Raw genomic sequence first — 25,250 nt, forward strand, 5'->3', positions numbered from 1 at the left:
ACCCACTTCCCCCCGCGCCCCCCCCCACCCACCCCGACACCCACTTCCCCCCGCGCCCCCCCCACCCACCCCGACACCCACTTCCCCCCGCGCCCCCCCCACTCACTTCCCCCGGTGCACATCACCCCCCCGCTCACCCCACCCCACCCCCGCTCTCACCCCACCCCACCCCCTGCCCTCACCCCACCCCCCCACTCCCCTCACCCCACCCCCCCACTCCCCTCACCCCACCCCCCCCACTCCCCTCACCCCACCCCCCCACTCCCCTCACCCCACCCCCCCACTCCCCTCACCCCCACCCCCCCACTCCCCTCACCCCTACCCCCCGGTCCCCCCGCTCACCCACCCCCCCCCGCTCTCACACTATATTCTGCACCTTCTCTATGAACGGTATGCTTTCTCTGTATAGCGAGCAAGAAACAATACTTTACAGTGTGTCCCAATACACGTGACAAGAATAAATCAAATCCTTTCCTTCAGGCAGTTATTCAGCGCGCGCCCAGAGGTGGCCGCGAGCCCCTGCGCGCGCTGCACTCCGCCCCCTTCCCGTGCCCGCACAGCGCGTGCACCCTCGCTTGGCTGTTGCCAGTCGGAGCGCGCGGGGCTGAGCCGCTGCTGGAGCTTCGGCAGCGCCAACATGGATGACCTGGGTAAGTGAGGGTGGCGGGGTGGAGGAAAGGAGGGAGAGCGGGCTAGCGTGGGGAGTGGGGGATTCCATCCTCCCCAACCCCGGGCACCGAGTTCCGCCAGGCCGCATCGCTCTCCCAGGCTGCCGGCCAGGCTAGCTCCCGGCCCCCGGGCGCAGGAGGCCGGCGTGCGGCTGCGGTGTGAGCGCGGCGGCGACCCCTCGGCCCCGGTTGGGCGGTCGAGGGGACTCCCTCCCCTCCTAGTCTCCCCCCCCAACATGGGGCTCAGTCCGCCGCTGCTGATCCCGGAGCCGCTGCAAGTTTGTTGAGAGGATTTCAAAAGTTTCCTGTTTGTTTTTGGGATCTCGAGCTGAAAGGATTGTTTGTCCCAAAGAGCATACACGGGGCAGCAAACTTTCTCAGTCACAGGGATCAGTGAGCAATGATCCTCGGATCGGCAGGACATGGTGAATGAAGATCTGATTAGCTCTTCACAGGGTCACGGAGAGGTCTGTGGAGTATGGACACTGGGGTATGTGCTGTGGGATTTGTAGGCTGTGGACACTGACTGGGACCTGTGGGGAATGGGCAGTGACTGGGACCCGTGGGGAATGGGCAGTGACTGGGACCCGTGGGGAATGGATAGTGAGGACCTGCAGGATATGGCTAGGGGGGCATCTGTAAGATACAACCAACAAGGGTATCTGAGCTATGGATAATGGAGTTTGTGATGATTGAAAAATAGGAATCAAAGAGCCATTGGGGCACAGTGGTAAGCAATATGGGCGGCACAGTGGTTTGCACTGCTGCCTCTCAGCTCCAGAGACCTGGGATTGATTCTCAGCTTGGGGTTACTGTCTGTATGGAGTTTGCATGTTCTGCCTGTGTCTGCGTGAGTTTCCTCTAGATGCTCTGGTTTCCTCCCTGAGGCCAAAGATGTGTGGGTTAGATGCATTTGCCGTGCTAAATTGCCCCTTAGTGTCCCAGGATGCATAGGTTAGAGGGATTTGCAGGCTAAATATGTAGGGTTGCAGGGATAAGGCCTAGATGGGATTGTTGTCAGTGCAGACTCAATGGGCCAAATGGCCTCCTTCTGCTCTATAGGGTTTCTAATAGGGATCAGTGGGGACTGCAGAATACAGATCTGTAGAGAATTGGGAATAAGAATTGGAAAGTTATTGCTGAAAAAAGAACATGTTATTTGAAGCTTTTCATCTTGAACTCATCATGGCAGACATAAAATTGTCAAATTTCAAAAGGGACAATTTGGCATCGGAATTTGACACTTGTGCGATTGACCTGATGAGTTCAAAGTGAAAAGCTTCAACTTCATGTCTATTTTTCAGTTACATGCGAGTTCCATACTACGAACTGACAACTGGGAATTGAGTGGACATGAGAAATGGGGCTCTTTTTGAGGACACAATAAGGATCAGGGATGTCTGTGGTAATGGGTTGAATTGTCCATGAGAACAAGGCGAATAATAAAGGGATATGTGAAGGGGTGAGGGGGGAATGGGCCAGCCATCTATAGGAGCATAGGGAATAATGATTAGCCTTTCAGGTGGTAAAATTGTAAAATTGACTGTCTGCTGGGTTAGCAGAAAATAACAATTTGTTTTGTTGCTTATGGCATCATAGGGAACGAGTAATGGCTTGATTACTTGTTCACTAGAGTAACAATTTGATTAACTTTTCATAGGGAATCATAGAGATGACTGGTTCAATTCTGCATTTTTAGCTGGGGGTAGCAGAGATCAGAAGAAATAGAGATTGAAATAATTATTTACGAGTGTCCAGTTGGGCTGCAAGAAATGATAATTCAATTGATCTTTCATTGAATTGTGAAGTGTAGTGACTGGATTTTGCATCTGTGGAGAATAGCACTTTGATTTGACATCTTCGTTAGGAAGGAATGCATGCTATTCAAAACCTTTTCTCGCTTTTGAACATAAGTGTCTTTGCAATTCAACGGTATCCATTCTGCTGGTGTTTTTCGTAATCACGTTTCGATTAAAAAAAAGGGTGTTGGCAGATTGCTTGATATGTTTAATTCTCCATCCAGCAATGCAGTATTTGTTTAGGAATTTACTGTTGCTTGTATTCGGGTGCATTGCACATTTGCTTTAATATTTCTGTGTAATCTGCCATCATGATTATACCATGTCTCCAGGCATCAAGGATATTGCTATCACATACCAATCATTCCCTCTGCCTCCTGTAAGGAGAGGAGAGATAGTTTAAAGATCACAACAGATAATTTTAGTTGCGAGTCCAGCCAGGAAAAGGAAACCAAATTTGTGATTATTCCCGACACCACCAATATCGTGTAACATTCAAGCCAGACAGCGTAAAAACATATCAGTGGGGTTTAAGAGAACAGTCTTACTTGCGCAGAATGGTTGTTTTTAAACAGTAAGCCAGTTAAGAATCCTTTGAGCACAAGGTGCAGAATATTTACAATTAATAGTTGTGTTAATAGTTGGACTGATCAACACTTTTCCAGAAGGTACTGACAAGCTCTCTAGACTAACAAGTGGATGAACATTCTGAGCTCACTAATGACTTATCCAGGACACTGCGCCTGGATGATCCCAAGAGTCATTTACCGAGATCCACATTGTACTGTAAAGAGAAGCTGACCTCGTCTTTGTTAGAACTTACAACATTTTCAGGAATGTGTTGTTTTCCCATTACCTTGTCCACTCCCTGAGGGAATAAGTTTAATAGAAATATGGCAAATACATCTGAATTTCACATATAGATGGACATGTTTCTCTGCTTACTTTATGATAACTTCCAAAGTTTCCTTTCCTCGAGCAGTGATGTCCAGATTACATGCTTTACCTGGTTCTTGGTTCACTGTGTCTGACCCAGTTACATAAGAAATAGGAGCAGGAGTAGGCCATCTGGCCCTTCGAGCCTGCCCCGCCATTCAATAAGATCATGGCTGATCTGTCGTGGCTCAGTTCCACATTCCCGCCCTCTCCCCATAACCCTTAATCCCCTCTCTTATCAGAAACCCATCAACCCGCGTCTTAAAAATATTTAGCGAGGTAGCCTCCACCACTTCAACGGGCAGAGAATTCCAGAGATTTACCACCCTTTGAGTGAAGAAGTTCTTCCTCAACTCCGTTCTAAACCCCCCCCCCCCCCCCCCCCCCCCCCCCCCTTTATCTTGAGGCTGTGCCCCCTAGTCCTACTGTCCTTTCTGAGCGGGAAGAGTCTTTCCACCTCTATCCTATCCCTCCCATTCATCATCTTATACGTCTCAATGAGATCTCCCCTCATTCTTCTAAACTCTAATGAGTACAAGCCTAGTTTATTCAGCCTCTCCTCATAGCTCAACCCCTCAACTCCGGCATCAGCCTAGTATTTGGAGTTGCTAGTTTAAGTCTTGAGGCAGTCCATGTCCCTAAATTATAAACAGTTTAATACATGTATCTCTTATTGGAAATATTTTAATTTCAATAACAACAATATTGAACATAGATGGCAATTGTATTTGCATAATTGTAACATGATTTGTGGCACAATGGGGAAAGAGCTGCAGGATCTGACTAATTGGAAGGACCTTCAAAGGACTGGCACAAGCATGATGAGCCAAATGGTCTCCTGTGCTGTTAAGATTTTCTGATATTCTCAGCATTACAATAGTGACTTCATTTCACAGTACTGAGAGACATTTGGTGATTATAAAAAGTGTTATATGAATTCAAGTCTCTGAAAGTGATGCATAATATATCAGCATAGTTCAAGGGATGGAGGGTGGAACTGTAACATGAGGGATGGCTAATCATTTTGAAGAGTGGGGATAAGCTACTGTGGCAGAAAAACATAATCAAATATAAACTAGAAAATTATTATTTGGCTCATCATATCTGTCCTTTTGATTCTTCACATTAGTCTTCAACCCGTTTCTCATTCCCTTTAACTTTATTATTATTTCTCAGGGCAGCTAAATTGCCCCCTAATACCAAAGATGTGAAGGTTAGGGAGAGTAGCAGGTTAAGTGAGTGGGGTTGTGGGGATGAGGTGGGGGGGGAGGATCTGGGTAAGATGCTGTGTAGTGCAGACACAGTGGGCTGAATGGCCTCCCTCTGCATTGTAAGGTTTTATAATTCTGTGGAAAATGCTGGAGCCCTAATGCTAAACACTACCCTGCATCTTAGCCACGCCCCTCATCCTAACTACCCGTTACCTGTACCTTAACATAACTAAGGTCACAATGGGGTCTGCCCATTGCCCCTTGACATTCAAAGGATGTCATTACAGCAACCTCCACTACCAACATCCTGGGCTTACCATTGACCAGAAACTAAACTGGACTTACCATATAAATACTGCTACTATCAGAGCAGGTCAAAGGCTAGGAATCCTGTGGCAAATAACTCCCCAAAGCCTGTCCACAAGGCACAAATCAAGAGTGGAATGGATACTCTCCACCGCCTGGATGAGTGCCAACAACACTTAAGAAGCTCAACATCATTCGGAACAGAGCTGCCCAATTGATTGCTATCCCTTCTGCAAACTGTCCCTGTCAGCCCTGTGTACAATCTACAAGGTGCACTGCAGGAACTCACCAAGGTTCCTTATATAGCACATTCCAAACCCATGACCACTACCATCTAGAAGGACAAGAGCTGCAGATATCTGGGAACAAGAGCAACAGATACCAAGTCACTCACCATCCTGACTTGGAAATATATTACTGTGCCTTCACTGTTACTGGGTCAAAATCCTGGAATTCCTTCCCTGCACTTCAGAGACTGCAGTAGTTCAAGAAGACAGTTTGCCGCTGCCTTCTAAAGGGCAACTAGGGATTGGCAATAAATGGTGTCCTAGCTAGCAACTCCCACATCCCATAAGTGAATAAGAAAAAGCAAGCCTAATAAGGAAAGTCACATTTTGCTGGAGAACAAAATCAATTTTGCTATCATGACTCTAGATGACGCTAACTAGAAAAAAAACTATACAAAATAAGGATAATGGCAAATAAAACAAAAAGTCATAAATAGCACGAGACAAATTAAAGTGAGAGGCATCAATAAAACAAAATAACTCGAAATAGGAATTGAAATACTGCAGAATTTTGGCTACAAGACTAGTTTGGACTGGGATTTCAGAGGAACTTTCAGAGCTACAGGGATAGAGTGGGGGAATGGGACTGACTGCAGTGCTTAATGGATAGCTGACATTGAAACTTGATGGGCTGAAGAGCCACCTGTCTGTGCCACAAATGACACTACGGAAAGAGTGGACAACCACACTGTTGCCTGTACATTCAACACCCTACCATATTTAGTATTCTAAGAATGTATTGGGCTTTCTTCAGTTTCTGGTTTGTAGCATCTGAATGGCTTTCTTGGCCACTTCAGAATGTACTAAGATTTTACAGAGTGTTGTGGCAATGGACCAATGTGGTGGGTTAAGAGTAGAAGACAGAATAAGATCAGCACAGAGTAATACAGGGGGAATAGAAGTTAGATCAGTGTACTAAATGAGCTAAATAGGAAAAAGGATAGACAACTGTTTACCTGAGCACATGGCCATGTGAGTGCATTAGTACAATTCTGAAGTGTTACTATTGACCTAAGGAATTGAGGATACTGTACAGTGGTGCAGACGTGCTGAGTGAGCCATTACTGCACAGCAGAATGTGCATGAAGAGTTGCTTAAAATATTTACAAAACATCCCCCATCAATCTATTTTTGTGACTTCAGTGCGAGGAGGAGAAATCAAAATGTCGTGGTCTGAAGATTGATTTCTGGGTGCAGCAGATACCATTCTGTATATAGCAGAAACATTTGCAGTGACAGCTATAGACCCTTTTCCACTCTTCATAAAAAAAGAATATTCCCTTGCCAGTTCACTTTGTAACCATTCTCCACTTACAGATTGGACAGTCGCATCTCTCCTCACTGATATAGTGGGAACATACAAACAGCTCTTTGATTCCTGACCATGGCTCTTTGCACTGGAACCCACTGAAGATAAACTGCTCATTGAGTGGAGCATACTCAATAAAATCTACAATCAGTTGATGCTTGAAGGAAAAGTTTGCATCAGGTTGTATAGGGACTTTCCAATTAAAAAACAAACATAGAAATAATAGGAAGTACAGGGGAAAATGACTTTATAAGTGGAAAAATGTGAAGTTATACTGAATAAACTGAGGCTGTTGATGAAGTTTCCCCTTTCAGAATGGTTGGTTTCCTGGCTACACGTATTGCACATTAACAATTGACATCTCTTAATCATTTTATTCTCATTTACTATGCTTGTATGAAATGGCAGCTTCTACTAAACCAACCTTCAATTATGAAGCCCATTTAGAGAAGAAATAATCTGGAGGACGGAATGCCTTTGGTTATGCAAAGAAGGGATTAGTCCCTGTTTATGGGACGTCAGTGACTGGGCAGAAATTGGAACAGAGGGAAAAAGAAAGGATTTGCATTCATATAGCACCTTCTATGAAGTGAGCAAGGCCCCTATCCATCAGTGATAGGCATCCCAGGCTTGTGAGTGGGCTACATGAGTGACCTCCTTTCATCTCAGCTTAAAATGACCCCATGAATAAATTTAAATATTTCATAGGTTGTAGAAAATGCTTATTCATTTACATATTAATAGAAATGTCATCAAGCTGAAATGGTAAAAACAAAATAACTCCTGGATGCAAAGTGCACAGTGCTCTCAGTCAATGTTGTGAGCAATCAGCACGTACTTCACTTCGCTTGCTCTTGTTTTACCTGCATATCGCTTTAGTCATACCGATAGGCAAAAAGGACAGAAATCAGCAGAATGTGGCAATCCTGTGAATAGAAAATGGTCAACAAAATGCCTGGTGGGTCACACTCTAAACCCAGAAGAGATGCACATGGCCCCTGGGCCGCAGGTTGCCCATCACCACTATACATCCTCATGTCCTAAAGTACTTTACAATACAATGAAGTACTTTTGAAATGCAGTCACTATTGTAATGTAGGAAAATGTGGCAATCAATTTGCATACTGCAAGCTCCAAGCAGCAATGAAATAAATGACCAGAGCAGGGATAAATATTGGTGAAGACGTAGATTTATTTTTGTAATAATGCTAGTGGAACTTGTGTCCACCGGAGGGAATAAACAAGGATTTGGTTTAACATTTTATCTAAAAAGCAACATCTCTGACAGTGAGATGTATTGCACTGAAGTATACGCCTCGATTATGTGCTCAGATCACTGGAGTGTAGCTTAAAGCTTCTGAGTCTGAGGTGTGAGTATTGCCACTCAGTCAATGTAAAGGAGAAATTGTTGACTCTGCTGCTGGCTGTAGATTGCAGTGTACAGGAAAATTTGATTGAAAATCAAGTAATTTACTTTTAACTGCAGGTTCCATTGATGTGCTTTTATATTTTGTCAGTGCCTATCAGTTCCCTTCACTGAAAAGCTCAGGACATAGCTCTATGCCTCAGTGGTGCGTGTAAACATAGATAAGGAAGAGCTAGTCCGAGTGCAGAAATCACTGTGGTCTACGAAAAGGTCATGTGTTTGAGTGCTTTACACATTACTGTTCAGTATCAGATCCAGCACACCCATAACAGCTGTTCTATTTAATCTGTTTTTTTTTAATACATGCTAGTGCACCAAAGTAAAGCTTTATTAGTGGAGATTGGCAGCCATTAACACTGTCGATCAGCATACCGTAGCTTGTGAACTGTTAGCATCACAGGACACAAGTCAATGCAGATGTCCCTTTGGAGTTTGTTAATTTCACACAGCCTTCTTTGTACTGATGAGTTTGACAGTATCTGTGAACTACTTCATGGCTCTTTTGTTTTGATTTATTATTGTCACGTTTTGAGTACAATGAAAAGTATTGTTTCTTGTGTGCTTTAAAGGGAAAACATACCGTCCATTGAGTACATAGGGGAGATGGAAAGGAGCGGGTACAGAATATACTTTTACAATCATGACAAGGGCGGAGAGAAAGATCAGCTTAATATATAGCAGGTCTATTCAAATGTCTGATGGCAGTAGGGAAGAAGCTGTTCTGGAGTCAAATGGTACGTGTCCTCAGACTTTTGTATTTCTTTCCTGAAGGAAGAACGTGTAAAAGAGTATCCAGGGTGCGTGGGGTTCTTGATTATGTTGGTTGCTTTTCCGAGACAGTGGAAAGTGAAGACAGAGCCACTGGATGGAAGGCTGCTTTGCGTGATGGACAGGGCTACATTCACAACCCTGTAGTTTCTTGTCTTGGACAGAGCAGGAGCCATACTAAACTGTGATACAAGAAAGTGTGCTTTCTGTGGTGCATCTGTAAAAGTTGGTGAGAATCATGGTGGGCTTGCTGCATTTCTTTAGCCTCCTGAGAAAGTAGAAGTATTTTAGGATGTTAAAGTTTAGGATCTGCCTTGGTTCGGCATCTCTAAAGGAGTTAAGCTTAAATGTTTATTCAACAGCCTTCATGTAGTAACCTTCTTGCATTTTGTTCCTGTGGTTATAGTTTTGCAACAATGCCACTGTAACCATTTCAGTGTTGCATTTGTTATTGCTCTGTGACAGTGTAAATCTTGCATGTTTCAAGCAATGAATATTTGAAATAAAATATAAAATGCTCAACAGGTATGACAACATTTGTGGCGAGTGAAACGGAATTAACATTTCAGTTCCATCAGCTTCCATTCAAGTACTTGAACATGAAGTCAATATGTGCATCAGACCAGGGAATTTCTTGATCTTCAGTTTGCCCTTTACTTGAACTATTTTAAGATTGTAGTTTTGAATGAAGTTTTGCTGTTACTCTCAACTCCTCTAACTTATTTGTTTTGTATTTCACACTTTTTGTGCTTTATAATACAGAATTCTCTTTCTCTCTGTGTTGTTGGCAAATGCAAATAGGTGCTCATCTCATTATTCATGTTTTGTTTGGTTAGAATTTGATTTTTCCTTCTAACCTTTATCTTTATTTAACACTCTGAAATGGTAAAAGATACTTTAGTTGGTTTTCAGCAGAGGAAACTGGCTGTGGAAGATAACTTAGAGTCACTGTAACAAAGCTATGCTGGCTGCCCTTGATAAATCTGTATCTTTCTAAATGACTGCTTATACTGCTCCACAGAGTTTTTCCAATGATTTGCCCACAATTGAGGTTAGGCTGACTGGCCTATAATTGTTTGTTCTGTCCCTTCTCTCTTTTATTATAGTGGTACAGCATCAGCGATCCTCCAATCCCTCTATCGCCTTGCCTGCAGTCAGAGCAAATTGGAAAATGATGGTCAGAACCTCCACTATTTCCTCACTTGCTTTTCTTAGTAGCCTGGGATAAATTTCAACCAACCCTGGCGAGTTATCTACTTTAAAAAATGTTAGACACTTTAATATTTCCGCCACTTTTGACATCCTGACTCAAAATGTTAGCTCTATTTTCTCTCCACAGATGCTCAGACCTACTGAGTTTCTCCAGCATTTTCTACTTTTGTTTCAGATCCCAGCATCTACAGTATTTTGCCTTATCCTAGTGTTTCTAGTCTACATTTGCTAACTTCTGTTGCAGTAAAATGGGCTTTTACCCAATTTAAAAATTTACCCTTCATCTATCCTTGTCTCTTTGTCCTTTTCCATAAGTTCTCTAAATCTACTAAATTATAATCATTACTACCACAATGTTCCCCACTAAGATACTTCCCACTTGCCCAGCTTCATTCCCAAGACCTAAATCCAGAATTGCTTCATACTGCCAAACAGAATTCCTGAATATATTTTAATTACCCAAAACTTCCAAAGGGATTTGGAACATAAGAACATAAGAAACCCCTGTGTCTGGCTCTGATTAGACAGAGAACTACCCTCTCACTCATATGTTCAAATGGTTCTGACTTACGATGGAGGATTCTGCAGAACTCTCTCAGCTCAGGAGCAGTGATGAGAATCTGCACTGAAGCCACGTCCCCCTTTTACAGCACTAGCTGCCTTATTCTGGTAAGTATTTAAAGGTTCCCAAGTTTCTTAGTTTGTGTGTGTGAGTGAATGTGTGAGTTTGTAGGTGTGTAAATGAGTAGGATGGCAGCTGAGTGAGGTGGTTAGTGGTTAGGACTGAGAGGTGTTCTAAGGTCAGAGGGTAGTCATGTCTGGTTGGGAAGGGTTTGTGAGGTGGAGCGTAGGGGTGGGGGGGAAGTGGTAACTGGTTGATCAGGCAGTTGAGTGTGTCAGTTGTATAGTTACCCAGCAATCGGAAGACTTAAGAGTTTCCTGTCGAATGTTTCCTGGATAATTATCTGGATAAGTAAGGCAAAACTGTCTGAAATCTCTGACTCCAGTTCAGAATCAGGGACTTGCTTGGGGGTCCCAGGGAGCTGGGAAATTGTCCATTTGCAGTTGAAATTTCCTGGACAATTCTCATGGAATTGCAGGTCCTAAAACACATCTTGGTGGGGTATACCTGGTCTCTAGAGACTGGAAGTTCAGGGCCAATAATTCTGTGCTATCTGTGTCTTCCTTCTACACTGATTTTACCCCAGTTAATGTTCGGTTAGTTGAAATCCCCTACGATGACCACTGTTTTGTTTCTCAGCTTACATATTTGCTGTACTACCTCACCTCAGACTCTTTGGTGGCCTATTGAGTATTCTTGGCAATGTCTTTTGTTCTTTTGTTCCTATGTTCATATGGCCTCCCTCATTTGATGATCCTTCTAGCATATCACTCCTTCTCATGGCTGTGATTGTTCCTTTAAGTAATATTGCAACTACTTCCCCTTTTCCCCCATCCTGGCTCCCGGCTTACCTGTTTGAAAACCAAGTAATCTGGAATATTGAGCTGTAATTCTAGTCTTTCTTTAATACACGGTAACTATGATATCACACTACCAAGTCTCTATCTGCACCCTCAGCTCATCTGCTTCATTCACTAGACTCCTTGCATTGGAGTATATATCACTGATCACTGAGCAATTCCTTTGTTGTCTATTTTCTAGCCTTTGTTTCTTCTGTCATTCACACATAATTTCCAACCTTTCGTTTCCAACTTTGCTTATCTCCCTTTTGAATCAGTGTTCAGGTTTCCATCTCCATGCAAAACTCCTTTAAATCCTTCCCATCAGTCCTAGCAAATCTTCCTGATACTTTATTGGTTCCAGTCCTATAGCAGTGCTATCTATCGTCTTACATGTTCCAATATCCCAGGAATCTAAAGCCCTTCCTACTGCATCATCTCTCCAGTCAAGCATTGATCTGCACCATTCAGTTATTTCTATACTTGTGTCTGGCACTGGCAGTACTACTTTTGAGGTCCTACAGTTTACTTTCTTTCTTACTCCCTAGAATCTGCCTACAGGACCACATCATTCTTCTGACTTATGTCACTAGTACCAATATGGATATGAATGTTCAGACACCTGCGCCCCTCAGAATGCTCTGCAGCTGCTCAGTGACATCCTTAACGCGGGCACCAGGGAGGCAGTATAGTTTCCTAGACTTGTGTTGTGGCTGGAAAACACCTGTTTGTTTCCCTAACTATTGAAACTCCTGTAACCTTTGATGTTCTGTATGTGCTTCTCTTTTCTTGCAGAACTGAACAATTAATGGTACTGTGAAATTGGCTCTGATGAACTTGTTCCTGATCTGAACTGATCTATTTGTCAATCACCTTGCAAAGCCTTACCTCTATGATTTGCAACTGAAGACTTATTTTCACAAACTGTTTTCTCATCTCAGACTGTTCCCTATATAGAGCATTGTTTCTTGTATTCTTTATGTTCCTGCTGCTTTTGCCCCTACTGCAAAGTTCCACACTCTGTTCTTGGCCTTCTCTCCCACTCTATTTATGTTCTTGCTGCCTCTGTTCAGGACCACATACAGCCTGAACTTAAGACAGGTAGTATTGGCAAGGTATTGTCTTAATTCTTAACTATGATCACTGCCACCACTAAAGGGAGATTCTTCATCTGATGGCTGCACTCATTCTTTTCCAGAGGGGCCACTCAATACTGATAAATCCTCCCTAACCTGGGGAGACTAACGTTACCAATAGTTCCCTACTGCTTTTTTAGTTGAGTTCCACTGACTTTTTATTCCACCAACTATTCATTCATGGGATGTAGATACTAGTCCAGCATTTATTACCCATCCCTAATTCCCTTTGAGAAAGTGATGGTGAGCTGCCTTCTTGAAGCACTGCATTCCATGTGTTGTAGGAACACTCAGTGCTGTTAGGGAGTGAGTTCCAGGCTTTTGACTCAATGACAATGAAGGAACAGTGACATTGTTCCAAATCTTGGCAGGGAACTTGCAGGTGGTGGCTCTCCCATGCATCTACTGTCATCCTTCTAAGGAATAGAGATCATGGGTTTGGAAGGTGCTGTAAAGGAACCTTGGTAAATTGCAGAAATGCATCTTGTAAATGGTAGACACTGCTACTCTGCGTTGATAATGAGGAAGTGAATGTTTAGGGGATAGGGTGCCAATCAAGCAGGTTGATTCTTGGATAGTGTTGAGTGTTGTTGGAGCTGCACTCACCCTGATTTGTGTCTTGTAAATAGTGGATAGACTTTGAAGAGTCGAGGGGTGTGTTGCTCTCTGCAGAACTTCCAGCATCTGACATGCTCTTGTAGCCACAGCATTTATATGACTGGTCCAATTCGGTTTCTGATCAATGGTAGCCCCCCAAGATGTTGATAGTGGGGGATTCAGCGTTGGTAATGCCATTTATTGTCATGGGGCGATGGTTAGATTCTCTCTTTTGGAGATGGTCATTGCCTGGCACATGTGTGGATAGAATGTCACTTGCCACTTATTATGCCAAGCCTGCATGTTGTCCAGTTCTTGCTTTATATGGACATGGACTGTGTCAGGATCTGAGTCGTCGTGAATGATGCTGAACATTAGGCAGTCATCGGTGAACATCCTTACTCCTGAGCTCTGTATCTAACAGTGATAAAACATGGAACTTTCTGATCTGCATGGATTATTATCATGGTTGCCACGCTTCACTCACTTTGACTCTACATATATGAGTCAGGGGGACTAGCAGGGTAAATGCATGGGGTTATGGGGATAGGGCCTGGGTGGGTTTGTGGCCGGTGTGGACTCTATGGGCCAAATGCCCTCCTGCACTGTAGGATTCTATGATCACCTTAACCAAAAAAAAACGTGCAAACAGCCAAGCTTCTATTTCTTGTCCTTTGCATCAAAATGATGTGTTGGCCAACTGGTCACTTTTCAAAAATATCAGTATCATGGCACTCTGGATGACTGAAGTCCCTGCCTAATTATTCAAAGTGTGCAGGCTATGTTTCAGGGTTTAATGATATCTCTTAAATATGGAGGAGATAATTGAGAGAAGATAAAGTTTTGATGTTTCAATGGTTAGCCATCTACATTGTTACTGAGGCAGGAACATAAACCTGTTGGTATTCCTGGAATTATTTACGTAAGTCAAATACAAAGGGTCAATGATCATGTCACATTCCATGGATTGTGAAGATATGTCTTAGTAAAGGAGAAAATAATGCTGTCTGTATGCTGGGATTATTCGTGTGAAACAGGCACAAGGAAAATGTTTTGAACTCGTCCTTTAGAAATTTTTGCCTCAGCGGTATGAGTACGCTTAGAAATTCCATTGGTAATTCATCTTTGTTTCTTTATTTACTTTTTTCTCCGTCCCGTCCCCTTTCAATATTTTAAATGGAAATATATCTTAGACGCCTTCTCCAACATAATTCTGCACATGTATTTAGCTGGGAGCGCTGAATCCTCTCTTGGAAGCTCCCTATTCAGCCGTGAGCATAGTGGCCCCTTATTAGAACCACATTACTGCAAATTTACATTGAACACGGCTCCTAATTAGGATGACTTTGCCCTATGTTTATACTTAAGCACATTCTTCCCCCTCTGACCCAGATGGTAGTGCTCCGCAGTATCCAATTTTGGATTCTTGTGCCATCTGCTATTGTATTGGTGAAGTCAAAGTAAATAAAAAGAATCCAATCTGGATTGTTGGAAGTGTGGAAACCTTTCCATAAATAATCTTTCCATTGGCTTTATTGAGTGTCATTTCACCAACCTAGGTTAAACAGGAGTTTTGCCCTCAAAATGTGTCAAATCAAGATTCTTTTGTCTGAGTTCTTTGGGCATGCAATACAAATGGAAGCTAATTAATGTTTGTAGATAAAAATGTCTTCCTTGTTATTTACACATTTTAAACTTATGGAATTTAGTGGTGAGATGCAGTTGATCAATCAGGATGAATGAAATGAATCTGATACATTGACATAATTACTGGGGGTGCCTAAAAGGAATCATAATTAGATTTTAGAAGTAGCCATATTTTCGTCCGGCATGTAATCAATACCTTATTTTGAGATGCACCTGTGTTACCTGTACCATTCTGGACCTACTGTCCAGTTTGCAAATTATTTGTTTAAAAAAGTATTGATTTTATTATATTGCTGCCAGAGAAGGCACATTGTAATTTCAATAAATCATGCCACAGATTCAGTGTTCGATGAACTCTTACTGAACAGGGCTCTATAATCATTATTAGAAATCTCCCAGTATTCAATCATATGCCCTTGTATTACAAGCCATTTACTTTGGCAACCTCTTTTCCATGCTGTCAATGGTTGTTACACCCAGGAAGTCCTTATCTCATCTGGGCTATCTATATTCAACTGTAATTAATTAACTTGAACATTCTGTAATTAAAAAATCTTTTTGAAATAGTTAACAATATTTATGTCAGCAACGTCAGCCATAATTTGTTGTTATATTCTGGTACATAAGTGCACTTAAAGGGAGTTATTGAACTCCAAAGCAGCTTATGTTTAATACACAAAACAGCACTGCCATTATTCAGTTTCCTTCACTCATTAATTTTTGCCGTGTTTTTACACGTTGAATGAAAGCAGGCTTCAACTTGGATATTTTCCACTTGTAGAGAACAGCCACTAATTGTTGTGGAGAGATTAACAGCTTTTTGTTTTCAGATTATGATGTAGCTGTGTTCAGTGCTCATTGGAATTGTCTGGACATTTAAGAATGCTATGACTTTAAAGCTATTATTAAACTGGAGCACAGAGTAGCCAGTAGATCGTAAATCTCCTGGCCTGGAGGACAGAACTGCCCTTATTAAATCTTAAAAGCCCCCTCATGTTGCTGTTTATAGGTTCTCTTAAATATTTTGGCCCACTGTGTGATACTATGATCAGGAGATAAAAAGCAACTAACTCTCTGACTGTTTAGTTGCCTGTATGTACATAGTCCTAGCAAGTAGAAATATTCACTTAAAACTTTTTTGATTTTCTGAGTAGTGAAATAATAAATATTAATAGTGAATACCTCATAGTCAGAGAACACAGGTCATTTTGGTCCATCTCCCTCCTGCCTAGAAGTTAAAATTGGGCATTTTTCTTCAAGATCAGATGGAAAAGTATTTTGCAAAGATGTCAGCTATTTCCCCATGTAATCCTAATTACTACACTGTTCCAAAAAGAGTGACAACATTTTGTGTATTTTGTCGAAGTTGGCTGAAGTTTGGTAAGATTCATGTCCATTGCATTGCTGTGTAATCCACCTATAACAAGTGACAAGGGCACCTGTGTCACAAGGTGTTAACTCACAATACAATTACATGGCTCTGTCTTGATGCTCTTCCCTGCTTGATTGATGCTCTGTAACTACAAAACTGAGAAAAGAAATATTTTTAAGAAGCGCTTTCCTCTCACTGAGAAGGCCTTAGGTCATTCAACATCCGGTAACCTACTCTGAAAACTCTGCTCACATTTTGACAGTTGTGATAAATTCAACCACTGCAGCTGAGACAATCTATGACGTTCTAAAGCAATTAGCAATGTTAAAAATAAAACAACCCACGTCATTCTGAAAGAGAAATGTAAATTCTCTGTATCTCCTAATGTTAATGGACCCTTAAAAGATCCGAATCTGGATCTTCATCTTTGTCTAAAATTTTAGCGGCACCCTATTTGTGTACCAGGTTTTATTGACGTCATCATTAGTTTTTGAAGTATATTGTTGACAAACAGATTAACAAACAAGGGTGAAAGCATTACCTTTGCTTATCCTCCAAAAAGTTAACCTTTTTGTCTATCTGTACCCCAGAATTCCCAGCATAGCATAGAATAGTGAATTCTATGTTAGCAATAGATTGTAATGACCTTTTAAGGACAAATATATAGCCTGCATGCTTCCTGGTAAGCAAGTGTTATAATGTGTGGCATTTGTTTGCTTGGAATGTTGCTTTCTTCCATGCTTGTGGAATAGGCATGTGTAGTCTTGCTGCACTAAGGAATTCATGTGGGCTGCTGTGGGGTTAGGTTGATTTTTGATATGAAACCATGCAATGAAGAACCTGGGTCAGGTAATGCTGGAGGAGTGGATAACATTGGAATCTTTACTGATAGAAATAGGCCAGAATGTTAGCGGGAAAGGAGACCTGGGAGACAACACTAAACTGAAAAAAGCGCAGTTTTTTCCTAATTTTTCTGCATTTAGTTTTTTGTGACAGCACTTGACTTGTCGTTTATTGAGACTAGAAATTTTCTGTACAATCTGTAACTTTTGAGATGTGAAGATTTCGTACTTGTGCCTGTTCTTTTCTCTAACTCATAATTGCGGCACATCGCTCCACCCAAAATACATGGAAGGTGGATTTTAAGGAATGACCTGGAGTTAACTTGAACCTTGGTTTGTGCAAGGATAAATTTAACTTTTTTTCCTGCATCAGTTGCTCATTTGGATTACAACCTATACTGTAAACTAAATGGCTTACTTGGCTATTGAGTAAAATATGAAGTATAGGGTGTAAACGTGCCTGGAGATGTGAATTCTATCACCCTTTTTATGGTAATGAACAATTGAATACAGAGACAAATGCAATGTAAATGTGATCTTGTTGTAATTGCTTAAACATATTTCTTCAGTATCTGGGGTGTAAACCACAAGAATTTTTATTACCTGGTGACTGGGGAAGGTTCTGCTTGTCTTGGCTTCCAGTATGGTACATTGCACAATGAATTCCAGATCAGCTATACATGTGCAAGTTTCTGCCTGCCTGTTGAAAACTAGGCAACTGCAGCTTTTCTTTTGAGCTGCTGATTTTTGCTGGTGACTCAGGCTGTTTGCCCAGGCCAGCAATGTGAAAGCGCCTCCAGCCTGTCTGTGGGCAGATAGAAAGACAGTCAGCTCACCTGGGCTGGAATGCAGCAGTGGGTGTTTGAAGTGGTTTTCTGTGCTCTTGGAGGCAGCAACAACAACTGATTAACTTTTCAGTGCTGTAGAATCAAGATGACGAATGACAGCAATGGTGAAGTTAATGTAGCATTCAACTTAACAACGTGATTTTTTTAAAGAAATTTGTTGTTTTCATCATTAAATCCACTAATATGATGCCAGCAATCAAAATCCCATGACACCTTACTTCAGGTTGGGTTTAATTAGATCACAAGGTGACTGTCACAGGTTCAAGGCCAGAGGGGAAAGTTTAAGGGAGATGTGCAGGCCAAGTTTTTCACACAGAATGGTGATGCCTGGAACACACTGCCATTAGGAGGTGGTGGAAGCAAGCACATTAGCAATATTTAACAATCATCTGGATGGGTACATGAATAGTGAGGGAATAGAGGGATATGGACTGAGTAAGGGCAGAAGTTTTTAGTTTAAAGTTTATTTACTAGTGTCACAAGTAGGTTTGCATTAGCACTGCAATGAAGCTACTGTGAAAATTCCCTAGTCCCCACACTCTGGCACCTGTTCGGGTACACTGATGGAGAATGTAGTATGGCCAGTTCACCTAACCAGCACATCTTTTGGACTGTGGGAGGAAATTGGAGCACCCGGAGGAAACCTGTGCTGACATGGGAGAATGTGCAAACTCCACACAGGCAGTGACCCAAGCAAGGAATCAAATCCAGGTCCCTGGCACTATGAGGCAGCAGTGCTAACCACTATGCCGCCCATAAAGGGCATCATGATTGGCACAGGCTTGGATGGCCAAAGAGCCTGTTCCTAAATGCGTTTTCTGTAAAAAGAACTTCTTGACATCAGTCTTAAGTTTTCTAGTTTATCATCTTGAATCTCGGCAATCGTGTTCTTATGTTAAACTCTTACATGAAACAAAATATGCAGCCATATCTCATAGAGATAAGTTATGTTTCCTGAATTCATGTACATATGCCAATATTTGATTGATTTCCTCCCATTCCTGTACTTGCCCCTTGGTGAGTAATTACCTATGTGTTGCAATACTAGATTTATGCTATAACATAAATTTTCTGCTGAATTATGGTGGAATGATCAGATTTGCACCGCAAATGTTGTAAAGTTGCTTCAGACTTCTAGATGACCCAGATGTAGGGTTCTCTACAGACACTGCAGGTATAGAATTTCATCATGCTTTTAATTATCAATCCACTATAAAAAAGTGATACTGAAACTCATTTCTGTGCTGGGTTAAATGCTCGGTTGGAGCAGCTAGGCTGCCATGTTGTAACCTCCTTAAGAGAGCATGACAATTAGTCCTCAACATGATTGTGCATTAGAGTCCAAAAGACACTTTGTGTCCTGCTGGATTGAAATATTGCCATGTATATACCTACTTATATACTTGCAACGACAAATGCTGATGATAAATGGTGGCTTGCACTGCTGCTTCACAGCTCCAGAGAGTCGGGTTCAACGAACAACATACAACACAACACAGCACGGAAAACAGGCCCAATGAGCCTGCGCTGCCTTTTTAACATTACGAGTCCCCTCTCCACCCATGACCCTTGTCTATGCTTATGGCATTCCACATTGAGGGAAAACTAATTTAGGGACAACTTGTTACACCAATCAGCCTAAGAGCACATCTTTGGGGTGTGGGAGGAAACCGGAGCACCCGGAGAAAACCCATGCAAGCACGGGGAGAATGCGCAAACTCCCGCAGACACTGGCCCAAATTCATGTATCTGCACACTAAACAGTGATTGTCACTGAGTTGTCGTGTTGCCCCGCATCTGGTCGAGTTTAAGCGTACACTGACGACATGAAGTACTAGGCTACTCTCAAAACATCCAAGAGCAGCCCTCGTACAACCCACCGTGTGTATGCCCCTTGTTGGACAACAAGGCGACCAAAGCACCTGTGGATTAAAAGAGATTCTGACCTTGGTGACAGTCACTGTGAAGTTTGCACATTCTCCCCGTGTCTGTGTGGGTTTCCTCCAGGAGCTCCAGTTTCCTCCCACTTCCAAAGGTTACGTGGGTTGGCCATGCTAAATTGTCCCTTAGTATCCCAAGATTTGTAGATTAATCATGGGAAATGCGTGGTATCGGGATGGAGTGGGGGAGACGGTTTGGGTAAGTAGTTGGTCGGAGAGTGGGTGCAGATCTGATGGGCTGAATGACCTCTTCTGCAGTGTTGGGATTCTATGATGTTGTTGATATTAATTTTTTTTCTAAACACTGGTGTTGTGATGAACCCTGGCAGATGCCTGGTTTCTCGTTTGGGGCTCCTTAACGTAATGGGATTGCATATATTAAAACTGAACAGTACAGGTCTGTTATGGTTCACTGTAATGATAACTGATTGATGTACTGTTAGATTCAGGAATCTGCCCAAACTTCTGAGTCAGGATGGCTGCGTACAACAGGAAACCACTTTAAACTCTGAATAATACAGAGAAGAGAAACACCAACCGCAGGCCAAACCACTTCTGGTGTAGAATTTCATTGTAATAGCTCAGCGTCACAGAGAATTTAACATACTCCTGGGGTCTGGTAGGATGAGGAATAGGAATAGTATTAGCAGCCAGTTTCCAGAACTGTCAGTTCTTGATAAATTGAACTCTGATTTTGTAAGGAGAAAAAAAAAACAATTCTGTTTTGCAATTGAAGGACTAATACTTGAAGATTATTGAGATTGGCTTGCTTTACTACTTGTGGGTGATGCAGACTCATGCTTGCCCTAGGTATCAGCAATGTTGCTTGAATTGTCAGCATGAATAGAGATACCTGTATCCTGCCCTAGACAGTGTTCTGGGGGATCACTGTTTAAAATAAATAACTTGTGTGTTTGGTTTTCCTGAGGATGTGAGAACCTCCTTACCTATTTGGCCAAGCTCACCCTGCAACTGAATGGTGCACAAGGTTGGGCCGTTAGTCTTTAACCTGTTGATTTCTTTGAAAGCTGAATGTGAATCACAGGAAACATTTTGCAAACTTTCCTTCCTCCCTTTCCCCCAATTGTCCTGAAAAGAAACAATAAATCCAAATGAGATACATTGACAAACATAAAGGTTTAGAGGGACCTTCAATAAAAAATGTCTATTTTATAATATTACCACATAGACTTTCTATTAAAGACAAAGTAACACAACTCACCATTAAGATTGTTAAGAATCATGTAATTGTTTAATTTACAGCACAGAAGGAGACGATTGAAGGCCATTGTGTTGATATCAGCTTTTTGCTGCAGCTGCCTGTTCTCATCCTCTTCTGCCCTCTTCCCTAAACCCCCCTTGTGTTCCTTGACCTCCCTGCAACACTTGACAACGTTGACCATGCCATTCTCCAGTTTTCATGTGGTTTCCACTCTGAGTCTGAACAGAGGCAGCAGAGACCTTCCAGAGTTCCCTCGTGATCTGTCCTTAGTGCCCCTCTCTTCCTAATCTATATGTTGCCTATATTCGCAGGTATGAGGTCAGTTTTCTTTGTATGTTGATGACACCCAGCTCTACTCCTTCATCGTTTCCCTTAGCCCACGTCTGTTCAGTCATTCTGTCTACCTGACAGGAAATAATTGTTTTGTTAAACATTACATTGGCTGAGTAATGGAAAGACTGAAGTTACTTTAAAAAAACCTCATAAATTCTATTCTTTTGACATTGAAATTAAAGGTTTTGGGCAAGAGAAGCAAGAAATTGTGGGTGGCGTGATGGCACAGTGGTTAGCACTGCTGCCTCACAGTGCCAAGGACCTTGCTTCGATTCTGGACTTGGGTGACTGTGTGGAGTTTGCACATTCTCCCCGTGTCTGCATGGACTTCCTTGGGTGCTCCGGTTTGCGCTGTCAGTCCAAAGATGTGCAGGTTAGTTTGATTGCAATGCTAAATTGGCTCTTAGTGTCAGGGGATTAGCAGTGCAAATACATGGGGTTATGGGGATAGGACCTGGATGGGTTTGCTGCTAGTGCAGGCTCGTTGAGTTGAATGGCCTCATTCTGTGCTGTAGGGACTCTGAGATTCTATGTTTGGGGATCTGAGGAAGAATTAATTTGGGCAGCAAATGGTGACCTGGAACTCTCTGACTACGAGTGTGGGTTAGGGTTAGATAATCGGTAATTTCAAAAAGATATTGAATGCAATATTCAGGGAAATCAACTTGGAGGGCTCCAGGGGTAAAGTGGAGCAATGGGATTGACTGGATTGCTCTAAGGAGAGCCAGCAATGGATTTGATGGGCTGTATAAAATACAGAATATAAAAGCAGGGAAGTCTTGCTGCAACTGTACAGGGTACTGGGGAGGCCGCAGCTGGAGTACTGTGTGCAGTTTTGGTCGCCGTACTTGCGGAAGGATATATTGGCCTTGGAGGAAGTGCAGAGAAGGTTCACTAGGCTGATACCGGGGATGATGGGGTTAGCCTATGAAGAGAGACTGAATAGACTGGGTCTGTACTCGTTGGAGTTTAGAAGGCTGAGGGGGGATCTTATAGAGACATATAAGATAATGAAGGGGATAGATAGGGTAGAGGTAGAGAGATTCTTCCCCCTTAGAAAGGATAGCAGGACTAGAGGGCACAGCCTCAAGTTAAGGTTTGGGGGGGGGGGGGGGGGGCGGGGTTGGTGGCAGTTTAGATCGGAGTTGAGGAGGAACTTCTTCACTCAAAGGGTGGTGAATCTCTGGAATTCTCTGCCCGTTGGTGGAGGCGACCTCGCTGAATATATTTAAGTCACGGGTAGATAGGTTTCTGATAGACAGGGGAATTAAGGGTTATGGGGAGAAAGCAGGGAAGTGGAACTGATCCACTTCAGATCAGCCATGATCATATTGAATGGTGGGGCAGGCTCGAAGGGCTAGATGGCCGACTCCTGCTCCTATTTCTTATGTTCTTATGGCCTGTTTTTGTGTCATAATGGCTTTATGGCCTGAATATTCCAGGTAGCGGGGGGAAGCTCCATTTTCACCATCTGAAGAGTGACTCCCAATTTCGGCAAGGGTGAACTTCCATTCAAGACCTTGTCACTATTGAATCTGTGTCTGCCAATCTATCAGGTAATCTCTGAACTGCTGTCTGAAATGGCCTTAAAAAAACAGAGCTTAAGGACAATTCATATATACTGCACTTGTCCAATTTTTAAATGTAGTCTGGAAGGTGAGTTTGTAAGAATGCTTTTGTGACAGTATCCTGAAGCAATGAGTTGTGGAACCAACCAGGGAAAAGCTATTTTAGATCTTGTATTGTGAAATGAGGCAAGGTTAATTGGTACAAGCTCCTCTGGGAAATTGGCATCGTAATACAATTGAGTTCCACTTTAATTTTGAAAATGTCATTCTCCAATCACACATACAATCTTAAACTTAACCACAGGTAAGAGGGATGGGCTGGCTATGGTTAATTGGATAAATTGACTAAAATGTATGACAGTAAGTAAACAGTGTAAAACATTTAAAGTTACAATTCAAAATAGTAAACAAAAGTACACTGCATTACAAATTCACAAATTAAAAGCAAGTGCTTTTAGTTTATGACCGGGAACTAAGTGCATTCCTGGTCATAAGAATAGAAAAGCAGAATATTTTTTGAAAGGCATTAAACTTGTACATGTTTATGTTCAGAGGGACTTGGCTGTACTTGTACAAAGAACACAAAGTTTGCATGCAAGCACAGCAAACATTGGGAAGGCAAATGCAATGTTGACTGTTATTGCAAGGGAATTGGAGTACCAAAATAAAAAAAAACTTCACTACAGTTGTACAGGGATTTTGGTGAGACCATACCAGAAACATCAGTGCAAGTAAAGACAAATAGTTAAGATTACATCTGGTAGCCATTGCAGAGACATGGTTATAAGGTGAGCAAGGTTGGGAAACAAATATTCCAGGATTTACAACGGGAGCAAAGATGGACAGAATAGAAAGCGAAGGATGACATAAGAACATTCATGAGAAAGGGTCTTGGAAGTTTAGGAAGGATAATCAATTTGGCTGGAGATTAGGAAAAGCAAGAGTCAGAAAATGTTGGAGAAGTAGTTTGGAGGCAGCCAGCAATAGTTACACAGCTGGTCAGGGCATTACACAGGAAATTGCTCTCCATATTTGAGAAGGAATATACTGCATTAGAGATTGTGTAGCAATGGTTGACTAGATTAGTCACTGGGATGAGAGGAGGGTTGTCTTAAAAGGCTGAGTAAATTGGGCTTACATTCTGTGGAGTTTCGAAGAATGCAAGGTTATCTCGTTGAAGCGTACAGAATTCTGCAGGGGTTGACATGGTAGTTGATGAGAGGTTGTTTTCCCTTGGCAAGCAATCTAGGACATAACGTAATAAAGTCACCTGATCCAGATGCGATTCATCCTATATTGTTGAGTAAAGTAAGGGTAGAAATTACATAGAACACTACAGCACGAACAGGCCCTTCGGCCCACAAGTTGCGCTGATCATATCCCCACCTACTAGGCCTATCTATAATCCTCAATCCCATGAAATCCCATGTACTCATCCAGAAGCCTCTTATCAGACCCCAATGAGTTTGCCTCCCCCACCATCGACGGCAGCCGATTCCACTTGCTCACCACCCTCTGAGTGAAAAACTTACCCCTGACGCCTCCTCTGTACCGACTCCCCAGCACCTTAAACTTGTGTCCCCTCGTAGCGACCATTTCAGCCCTGGGAAATAGCCTCTGAGAATCCACCCTATCTATACCTCTCAACATCTTATAAACCTCTATCAGGTCGCCTCTCATCCTTCATCTCTCCAGGGAGAAAAGACTTAGCTCCCTCAACCTATCCTCGTAAGGCATGCCACCCAATCCAGGCAACATCCTTGTAAATCTCCTCTGCACCCCGTCAATAGCTTCCACATCCTTCTTGTAGTGAGGCGACCAGAACTGCGCGTAGTACTCCAAGTGGGGTCTGACAAGGGTCTTATAAAGTTGCAGCATTACCTCCTAACTCCTAAACTCAATCCCTCGATCAATGAAGGTTAGTACACCATACGCCTTCTTGACCACATCCTCCACCTGCGAGCCCGATTTAAGAGTCCTATGGAACCGGACCCCAAGGTCCTTCTGATCCTCTACACTGCTAAGAGTCCTATCCTTGATATTATACTCCTTCATCCCATTGGACCTGCCAAAATGGACCACTACACATTTATCCGTGTTGAAGTCCATCTGCCACTTCTCTGCCCAGTCTTGCATCCTATCTATGTCTCGCTGCAACTTCTGATATCCCTCCAGACTCTGCCAACCTTCGTGTCATCGGCAAACTTACCAACCCATCCCTCCACTTCCTCATCCAGGTCATTTATGAAAATGACAAACAGCATGGGTCCTAGAGCAGATCTCTGGGGCACTCCACTGGTGACCGACCTCCATGCAGAAACAGACCCATCCACAACCACTCTCTGCCTTCTGCAGGCAAGCC

General features: G+C 42.6%; 1 protein-coding gene across 6 annotated transcripts in view; it reads left to right on the top strand.

The window, feature by feature from the left end:
* The first annotated feature begins 553 nt into the window (after positions 1-553).
* The window catches only part of LOC145355967 (paxillin-like), a 162,760-nt gene continuing 138,063 nt past the window's right edge, over positions 554-25,250 (top strand). For all 6 annotated transcript variants that reach the window (XM_080208494.1, XM_080208497.1, XM_080208496.1 and 3 more), the window contains exon 1: positions 554-650. In XM_080208494.1, the coding sequence (XP_080064620.1) occupies positions 638-650 (13 nt within the window). In that variant the 5' untranslated portion in view covers positions 554-637. The remainder of the gene's footprint in view (positions 651-25,250) is intronic.

Source organism: Carcharhinus amblyrhynchos, chromosome 20, assembly GCF_965287045.1.
Source record: "Carcharhinus amblyrhynchos chromosome 20, sCarAmb.v2.hapA, whole genome shotgun sequence".
NCBI lineage: Eukaryota > Metazoa > Chordata > Chondrichthyes > Carcharhiniformes > Carcharhinidae > Carcharhinus > Carcharhinus amblyrhynchos.